The 9723-nt window shown below is 54.1% G+C and overlaps 1 protein-coding gene across 1 annotated transcript; it reads right to left on the bottom strand.

Moving 5' to 3' along the window:
- Window positions 1-582: 582 nt before the first annotated feature.
- RPS19 (ribosomal protein S19) lies at window positions 583-9429 on the bottom strand. The gene is made up of 6 exons (XM_026013974.2): window positions 9309-9429; window positions 8769-8839; window positions 8388-8488; window positions 2349-2532; window positions 1580-1634; window positions 583-644 (listed from the first exon to the last, which is right to left on the bottom strand). The coding sequence occupies exons 2-6, from the start codon at window positions 8837-8839 to the stop codon at window positions 618-620; spliced, it is 438 nt and encodes a 145-aa protein (XP_025869759.1). The 5' UTR covers window positions 9309-9429; the 3' UTR covers window positions 583-617.
- Between the last annotated feature and the right edge of the window lie 294 nt (window positions 9430-9723).

Raw genomic sequence — 9723 nt, 5'->3', positions numbered from 1 at the left:
ATGCAGGACTGTAGAAGCAGTGGTGCCCAGCTCAACCTCAGTGCAGGAACCTCGCACACCCCTCCATCCGGGTGGTGGTGGCTGTGGGTGCAAATGTCACCCCATCTTGGCTCTGGGGCAGGACCACTTGTGTTGTCCAATGAAAGGTGCACACAGGTCATCTTGGTCAGGAGGCACTCAAGGAGATGCCAGGAGTGAAGGCTGGCAGGGAAGAAGCCATCTGCCCCTCCTGCTTTGTTCCAGCAGGGGGCAGAGTGCCACTTCTGCAGCCCAGGCCCCAGTTGGGGCCGTGGTTCACAGCCACTCCTTTCAGTTTCTCATTTGAAAACTGCAAAGGCAGGACGTGGGAGGAGGGGCAAGAGCCTCCAGGTCTGGAGCCACCCCGGTTGCGGGAGAAGTGCTTGAACCGGCAAGGCTGGGCCTTGGGTTTTACTGGCTATTGGTGCTGCAGCCACCCAGGGGCCCCCTAGTCCCCCTTTCACGAGGGAAGGAAGGGCGGCGCAGTGCTGCAGTGCTGCAGTGCTCCCTCCTTGGGCCTCCAAACTGAAGAGGACCAGCCAATCAAGAGACTGGGACCAGCACTACGAATGAGGCAATTTATTAACCCAGCATTTGTTCTAATGCTTCTTGTTGGCAGCTGCCACCTGCGGGAAAAGATGGGAGAGTAATTAAGATCAGCTGTGGGCTGGAGTTCGGCACTTCGGAGCACCTCCTCACTATCCAAGGGACACCAGCCAACTGGATTCGTGGCCTGACAGGTGTTCAGCCGATCGGATCCCTGGATCCCTACCACCTCAGGTACTCCCTCATTTTACAGAAGTGCCAACTGGGACTTGAGCATATTAGGGGGATTCCAACACCCATTGCCCTGTCACCCCAGGGGTGTCTGTGTAAGGCCCGGCCCTGCCCTGGCACAGTTCACTGGTTCCTTCTAGGCCACCCTTGGGACTCCCAGGGGGCTGACACCTTCTATTCTCTCTTGCTACTTGACTAAGTGACTGAGCCCCCTCCAGAGCTCCTAGGAGGTCTGAGTTAACATGAAGAAGAAAACCTGGGGGCTCCTGCTGCTGTAGCTCACTGAGCCCTCACTACCACCCTCTGATGCGGGCAAGGACAGACCGCTCTACAGACGGGGGTGGCTCCAGGCAAATGGACTCTGCCCCAAGGTGTCCAGCCAGTCAGTCATGTGGATGGAGACCCGAGTTCTGAGCTGGCTTGACTCCCCCTCTCCACAGCCGTCCCATCTGGTGCTCAGTAAGCATGAAAAATAGGAGGAAACACTGCAGCCAGAATCCTAAGAAGGCTGACCTGGGAAGAGGGAGTTGTGTGTGCAGAAACATGCCCTGCATGAGAAACCAACCCGGCTGCACCTCAGGCTTGGGGTCCCCTCACTCCGGCACCCACATTTTCAACCAGCGCTGGCAGGAATTCAGAAATGTCTTCTCCTGCCCCCCACTCCCCACCCCAGACAGCCCTCTCTGACCCCCACCAGCCCAGGCCATGCCCTCCAGGGGAGGAAACTCTAACAAAGCCTGGGCTCTGAAAATGCCCAGGCAGTGACTAAGGCACCAGTCCTCACCTGTCCGGCAATTCTGTCCAGATCCCGCTGTCCCTGAGGTGTCAGTTTGCGGCCCCTGTGGGAGAAGGGTCATGTGCCCCCATCAGTGCTGGCTCTCAGCCCTGTCACTGCCAGACCCCTCCTGGATGTGAGCCAGGCTTCCCAAGAAGGCACCTGGCCATGGGAGCACATGACACCAGCCAAGTCCCACTGAGGGCCCTAGTTGGCTGCATTCTTTTTTTTTTTTTTTTAAATTTATTTATAATAGTCACACAGAGAGAGAGAGAGAGAGGCAGAGACACAGGCAGAGGGAGAAGCAGGCTCCATGCACCGGGAGCCGGACGTGGGATTCAATCCCGGGTCTCCAGGATCATGCCCTGGGCCAAAGGCAGGCGCCAAACCGCTGCGCCACCCAGGGATCCCAGTCGGCTGCATTCTAACAAGCTGGGGGCAGGAGTGGGAGCCCCCCTGAGAGCTGCTGGGGTGTCGTTTGTGCAAGCATTAGATCAAAAGCCCCGAAAAATCAATTGGGAAAAGTTAACGAGCAGGCTAATGAAAGCGGACAGTCGCTAAATTACCTTCCTAGAGCTCGGGGTAGTCAGCCAGAGAGGTCGGGGTGAGGCCCCTGACTGTTGGCTTCTCTGCTGAATCCCCTGCCTGCCTGAGGGGCAGCTGCAGACCGTGCAGGACAGACTGGACACCTCTCCACAGGGGGAAGGATGGCTCTAGATCACTTCCTTACAGATGATCTGGCCCCAGGTCTCTTCCATCACCCGCCATTCCCACTTACCCATCTTGGTCCTTTTCCACCATTTTCAGCCCCTCTAGGGCTTGGAGGACCCTGCGGGCCACGCTCTTGGAGCCTCTGCTGAAGTGGCTGGGCATGACCCCGTTTCTCTGACGTCCCCCGTAGATCTTAGTCATGGAGCCGACCCCAGCGCCGCCCCGGAGGTACAGGTGCCGTGCTGTGGAAGCTGTGGGGTGCGTGGAAGATGTGAGGACCCTTCCTTTCCATAGCCGAGACAGGCTGAGGGAAGGGCTTTGCTCGAGGTCACACCTATCAATTCTGTGCACGTGTGGAAGCTAATATTTCCCTTCATATGGCCTGGGGAGCTGCGAAGATGCACCAAGGCCCAGTTCCAGGCCCCTACCACCAAGCTGCCCCACCACAGCTATGCTGCCATGAAGGAGGACTCTAACCTGTAGCTAGAGCCTAGAAAATGCCTAAGCCACAACTGTCCATCTCCATGTGCCCAGGCCCAAGGGGCAGGAAGGTAGGGGAGGGGACATGTCGCTTACCGGAGTGCAGCTCCCCAAGCCCCTCAGCCCTGGAGAACTCAGGGTCAGGGTGGATGCCCCGTGCAACCTGGAACGGGTGTCACCCACTCTGTGGACACAAGGTTCTTATCCCTAGCCTTGCTTGGGCAAGTCCCCACTCCCTCACGGTTCTGTCCTACAGAATCGCTTCTCCACCAGGCACTGGACGATCTGCTTTTCACTCTCTTCCATGAGGCAGTAAGATACCCTCAGCACCTGGCCTGATGGCATGGCCTTGGCAAGTCCTCACCCTCATCTGAGAACCAGGAGTTAACAGTCCCTCAGAGGAGCGTGGCTGTGAGCACTGCACAGGTGCCTAAGGCTAGTCTCCTTCACAGAAAAGCAAACAGGCTCCAGAAAGTACTCACTGGCCTGGAGTCACACAGCCCTGAGAGACTGCCCCTCCAGATTGTTCTGGCTTTCTACCTCAGGGGGCCACTGCACATTAAGGAATTGGGGCCCGAGATACAAGGACTCCAGGTCATTCCAGGGCCCCCGGAGACCAGCAAGTCAGGTTTAGTCCCGCAGATCAAAGGGGCAATCAGGACTCACTTCCTCAGTAACTACTTACTTGGAAGAGCTGGGTGCTGGGCCATGTCCACGACCCCCTGGGGGTGGGGGACTTGACCAGTTGAAGAGGGCTATGCCACCCCTCTGCTTGTCCCTCCCAGAGTAGCTCTTCCACACCACTTGCTCCCCAGGCCCCTGCACCCCTGTAACATGATCTCCAGCTACAGCTGTGGGCTTCTGGGAGCCATAGCACAGATGAACCCTTCACCACCTATTAGAACAACTGCTTCTGGCTGCTGCTCACCTTAAAAACCATTCTCCTTGGTTCTTCCCGTCCCCACTTTACCCCTTACCCTCCCAACACCACCTCTAGGACCAAAACTCCCTTTCCAGGGACACATCTCTGAAGAACTCCAGACTTTACCAGCTCACATGCCCAACAGCCACCATCCTTCCTTCCACAGCTTGGCCTGGGTGAGAGTAGGACAGCCTCAGGAAGGGGGTGAGATGCATATTCCTAAGCACACAGCTGCCCAGGAGAGGCCTGGCCAAGATAGGATTAACACTCTGCCCAAACCCGATCTGGGCTCTGTATAAAAAGGGGTACCTAAACCCGAACTGTCTAATACCAAAGAGTCTGAATCCCAACACTACTCCTCATCAGCTGTGAGAGTCCATTTCCGTTTCAGGTGGTCTGGGTCATGGTACCTAAAGGGGAAGACTTACTCAAATCCTGAGAAATGAGTGGCAGAGAATAAGCTCCAGTAAAGTCCAACCATTAGTTTCTTTGAAATGGTGGGGTGGCGGGTTGCTTTAAAGTTCTTTAAAAAAATATTTTATTTGACAGAGCAAATGAGCGTAAGTAGGCAGAGTGGCAGAGAGAGGGAGAAGTAGGGTCCCCACTGAGCAGAGACCAATGCCAGATTCTATCTCAGGACCCTGGGATCGTGACTGGAGGCGAAGGCAGACATTTCACCAACCAAGCCAGTCAGGTGCCCCTAATTTGTTTTTTAAAGCTGCATGAAACTATCTGGTATGGTGTCAGACATCACAAGCCGAGGTGCCCCCCTCACCTTGTTAATTATTCTCCTGAAGAGTACTAACTCCACAAAATGAAAGTTGTTAGTCAAAATAAACAAATTCTACGAAATATTGACCAATTTTTCGCACCCCTCCACCCCTGAAGAAGACCCAGCCCCCAACCTCTTTTGAAGTGGAGTTGTAACATCACAAATCCAGGCCATCCTAGATGCTGTTTATGAGGGCCACAGGGAGTCAAATGCTGTCATATGGCTTCTCAAGTCCCTCTAAAGGCTTTCTGCTCCACTCCTCTGGGGGAAATCCTATTCCAAGTATCCAGGAGTCACTTGGTGCCTCCAACTCTGAAGGAAGGACCAGCAGCATGGGGCCACCAGAGAGAAGAGGGTCAGAATGCACTGGAGCACCTGGCGGACCAAGGAAATTACACAAGTGTCTTTGCAAGCCAGCATCTCAACAGCTTGTTTAAATTCAGATCTGTGACCCCATCCTCATCTACCGAGTCACAAAGTGGGAAAAGGAAGCCTCTCATGTACATCTTGCCCCCAACCCTCCTCTGCTAAGCTTTTATTTTATTTTTTAAAAATTTTTATTATTTTTATTTATTTATTTATGATAGTCACAGAGAGATGAGAGAGAGGCAGAGACACAGGCAGAGGGAGAAGCAGGCTCCATGCACCGGGAGCCCGACATGGGATTCGATCCCGGGTCTCCAGGATCGCGCCCTGGGCCAAAGGCAGGCGCTAAACTGCTGCGCCACCCAGGGATCCCTGCTAAGCTTTTAAAGACAAAAATGACTTTCTGACATTGTCACCCCTGATCTTCTTCCTCCAAGGTCTTGATTCTGCCAGTAACACAACATGAGTGACTGCCCAGCCCCGAGCAGGGGTCAGAGACAACCAGGTTCCATCCTACAATGAAATGCACTCCAATGTCCCAATTCAGCAGTCACTCACTGACTTGGGATCTCTTAAACTCCTCTAGCTCTGTCCCTCTTCAGAGTCCTCAGGAAGGCTCTGCCAAATACCTTTTTATTGCCTCCACCAGAGATCAAAACCTGTTCACTCCACAATGGCTCTATCAACATGCCTCCAGAAGTCAAGTCCCACACCACCCACCCACTGCCAGAGCTCAGCCTACCAGAACAGGCCACTGTCCTACTGTGCTTTGGCTCCAAATCTCCAAGGAGAGAAGAGGCCAAGGCCTCATGATCCAAATAAAGAAAAAAGCAAATACAGCAGACTGTTTTGGAGTTAGCTTGCCATGCCCTCCCAGGGTCACTTCACCCCATGGGCACCTTAGTTTCCTCTTTGATAGCAGAGTATCTCCTATGACTTGTCTGAAGTATGGGAGAACTCTAACTAGGCTGGCAAACTTTTCCTGTAAAGGGTCAGAGTAAATATTTTTGGCCTTGTAGGCCATGTGGTCTGGACAACTACAACTCTACCTCTGGTGTGGATGTAAACAAACAGGCGTAGCAGTATCCCAACAAAAATGTACCCAACAGACCTGTCTAGAATCACCAGGCTATATACCATTGAGGCAGCTGGAAAATAGAGGTAAAAAACAAATGGGGGCGGGAGGGGGGAGCTAGGTGGCTCAGTGGTTGAGTATATGCCTTTGGCTCAGGTAGTGATCCTGGGGTCCTGGGATCGAGTCCCGCATCAGACTCCCCACAGGGAGGCTACCTTCTCCCTTTGCCTAGGTCTCTGCTTCTTCCATGAATAAATAAATCTTACCCCCCCACCCCGCGCCAAAATAAAAGGAATCTGGGAACCTTGAGTAAGGGAGACCAGAAGAGCACACACACTTAGTTGTCAGAGGGATGAGGTAGGCAGAAAGGGGGCACACCTACAGCAAGGCTCATCTGTGTGTACTGCCCAGAGTCTTGTTCTCATTTCCTATTAATCTCTCCCCACCTCCAAAAATAAAAGTATGAAGTGTAGTTAAGGGAAGAGAGCTGGAGACCCCCTCCTTGAAGTGATGGCACAGGTGGGGTGGACTGTGGCATCACTAGCTGGCAAGTTACTTAAGGTTCCTGACAACAACCATGAAACAGAAACCACCAATTCTACCTGGGAGGTTTTTGATAAGGCAAATTAAGCAAAATATGCATGTGTACCTAACCGTATAGGAAAAGCTACCTCAAATTCTCATCTTAGATCCAAAGTTGCCATGACCAATGGATTCTTGGGGCATTGCCAAAAAACTCAGGATCGGGCAGGCTTGCTTTCTTCCCTAGATGGGTGGATGGGGTGGTGGTCTCACCCAGACCTCTTCATTCATGTGCCCAGGCAAGTCACATCAGCTTTCCTTCACCAACCCCATTTTCCTCCTGAAAGCACAGCAGTGATTCCCACCATAATGCCACCCACCCTTCCCACCTGAGTTGACCTTTTCAACCTCAGAGACCTAAGGCTGCTGCCCCTGTGCCCAGTGTAGGCCTCAATGAAGAGTGGACCTCACAGATAATTCAATCCACCAATCTATGAAATGGTCCATATTCCAAAGCACTAAGGCAATCTGTACCAAAGTCAACTCTCCTCAAGGTCATCTGGAGGTTTTCTCAATTTCAAACCTTGCTTCCCACCTACTTCCTATCAGGAGACAAGCTTTGGCCAGGATAGAGCCCCTAGGTCATGGAGGAAGATCGAAGGTTGTAGAGGCTGAGGGCCCTCAGTGAAGGCCTGTGCAGAGGCTGCCACCTAGAACAATTGAGCACTGACCACCACCACTCCCATCCCCAAATTAGGCCTTCATGAGGAGACAGCTTGGGGAAACTTAAAATGTCAAGGACAGGTGAAAATGAGCACTGTGCTATCAGGTACTACATTTGTCATTCCTTCCAATTGTCATCACTGGAAAACCAATAGTTGGGACTGGCAATGGTTACAGGGAGACCATAAGGCTTTCTTTCAGGCACTTGGAACTTACCAAGATTTAGAGAAAGGAATCATCTGGCCAGACCCCAACCTCTTAGGAATAACTTACTAAAGAGGCAATGAGAAAGTGAGTCTGATAATCTAAACATTAAAAAACACAATAGAGGGGATCCCTGGGTGGCTCAGCGGTTTGGTGCCTGCCTTTGGCCCAGGGCATGATCCTGGAGACCCGGGATCGAGTCCCACATCGGGCTCCCTGCGTGGAGCCTGCTTCTCCCTCTGCCTGTGTCTCTGCCTCTCTCTCTCTGTGTCTATCATAAATAAATAAACCTTAAAACACACACACACACACAAAAGACTTTTCTTGAAGGATTACTGCCACAAGTAAACTTCAGAGCATTTTAACAGTTGTAAACTCATTTGATTCCCACTACAACCCTGCAATGGTACATTCATTAGCCCCATTTTATTTTTTTTTCTTTAAAGATTCTACATAATCATTCCTGAGAGACAAAGGCAGAGACACAGGCAGTAGAAGCAGGCTCCGAGGAGAGCCTGATGTGATATGGAGTCTCGTGGAGGATCCAGGACCCCAGGATCACAACCTGAGAAGAAGGCAGATGCTCAACCAGTAAGCCACCCAGGCATCTCCATCAGCCTCATTTTAGAGAAGAGAACAAGAGGCACAGGCAGATGGGGAGGCCACAGTTAAGCAGTAAAGAATTTGAACCCAGAAAGTGCAGACCCCATGAACATAAATACCTCCCTCCAAAACACACCACCTCTAAGTAAAATATGAACACTCACTTGACCCTGGGTTTCCCTGGAGGCTCAGAGGAAGCCACAGGTCCTCACTTAACCCTCTTACAAACGAAGAAAACAAATTCAGAATGTGAAGATATCAAGTGTCACACAAGCACGCAAGGGCCGTCAGAGGTTTCTCCTCTCACACCGTAGGTCAACTATAATTTAAAAAAGTTTCACCTCTCTTGCCGATCTTGGGCTCAGAGAATGGGGAGGTATGGTTTGTGCCAGGGGTCACCCAGGCCCCCACTACCCAGGCAGAGGCCCCAGTTCCTCACCAGCTCGTGTGTAGAACCAGTTCTCATCGTAAGGAGCAAGCTCTTTATGCTTGGCCAGCTTGACAGTGTCCACCCATTCAGGGACTTTCAGCTTCCCAGACCTGGGATCAACAGCGAGAGAGGCACGATTCAGGAGTCTCCACAAACTCCTTCCCCCAAATCCCCTCTGCTCAGCATAACTGTAGGTTAAGGGGAGCCCCACGTGTCCCAGAATACAAAGCATCTGAAACCCAATTACAAGCCAGAGCCAGGCCTCAGGCAGACAAGCAGACTCCAGAGACCTCACACAAGCCTCCCTCCACCAGGGGAGAGAAACGCCCGCCCAGGAGCCCGGAAAGACCACAGCCCCTACAGGCCGCGAGCCCCGATCCCCACACTCACTTTTTGAGGAAGGCTGCCAGAGCTCTGACGAACTCCTGCTGGTTCACGTCTTTTACAGTAACTCCAGGCATCTGGAAGAAAAAAAGAGCAAGCATGTGAGCTCAGGACCCGGGCAGACGACTGACAGGGGACGGGGTGCGGCCCCCACGACACCGAAACCGCCGCACTCCCATTACTTCCCAAGGCCCCACTTCGGAACTGGGCCCTAAAGGCCCCGGCGCCTGCGGGCGCTCCACTTCACCGCGCCTCACGGTCTCTGCGGGTCGCACCAGCACGGTCTGGCGCCGCTATGGAGACGGAGACGACCCTGGCCCGATTCGGGGGCGCCTCCCGCATCTCCGCCGCCCACTCGGTCCAGCCTCGGTTCCCGGACCGCGCGGTCCAAGGCATGTCCGGGCCTGCCGCTCGCACGTGGCTGCGGCTCCAGGGGGCGGGGCGGCCCCACGCGGTCGCCTCGGAGCCCTTCCCGGTACGCGATCCCGGCTGGAGGGCCGGGCCCTGACGCCCAGCGCCCAGCATGAACCGGAGCGCCCGCCTTACCGTGCGGCCTCCGCGCTGCCAGCCAGGGGAAAGGGAGCAACGGGGTTTCCCGGGCGCACAAGTCGGGCGTCGAGTCTCGCGAGAGGTGCGAGAGCTCGCGAGAGCGGGACCAGACGAGCCGCTCCGCCTCTCTCAGGGCGAAAGCGGCTTCGCCTGGGTGGAGATGGGAGGGTGTGTGGCGAGGGGGCGGGCTGGCAGAGGAAAAGCCAAGGGCACGCGGGGGTGGAGGTGTGCTTCCTCCCCACCCTTTCCTCTCCCGGAGCGAAACAGAGCTCCGGTCCTGAGCTGGGGGTGGCGAAGTGGCTTCGTTTGCGTTGATCGGGGCGGAAGGAACAGCGGCGGCGGAGACGGTGGTGGCGGAAGCTGAGGGGCACTTGGGGGGGCAGAGAAGCGGGACGGGACCACTGCCCGCGCC

Source organism: Vulpes vulpes, chromosome 1, assembly GCF_048418805.1.
Source record: "Vulpes vulpes isolate BD-2025 chromosome 1, VulVul3, whole genome shotgun sequence".
Lineage (NCBI taxonomy): Eukaryota > Metazoa > Chordata > Mammalia > Carnivora > Canidae > Vulpes > Vulpes vulpes.
Note: the sequence above shows the minus strand (reverse complement) of the source record. Positions and strands in the feature narration are given on the sequence as shown.

What these genes read in the sequence shown, in the direction of transcription:
- RPS19 (XM_026013974.2), bottom strand. Translation starts at nt 8,839, where the DNA reads ATGCCTGGAGTTACTGTAAAAGACGTGAACCAGCAGGAGTTCGTCAGA. An exon ending in CTGGTTCTACACACGAGCTG is followed by an intron (nt 2,533 to 8,387) that starts GTGAGGAACTGG and finishes CGCACCCCACAG; the next exon opens with CTTCCACAGCACGGCACCTG. An exon ending in TGGACAGAATTGCCGGACAG is followed by an intron (nt 645 to 1,579) that starts GTGAGGACTGGT and finishes CTTTTCCCGCAG; the next exon opens with GTGGCAGCTGCCAACAAGAA.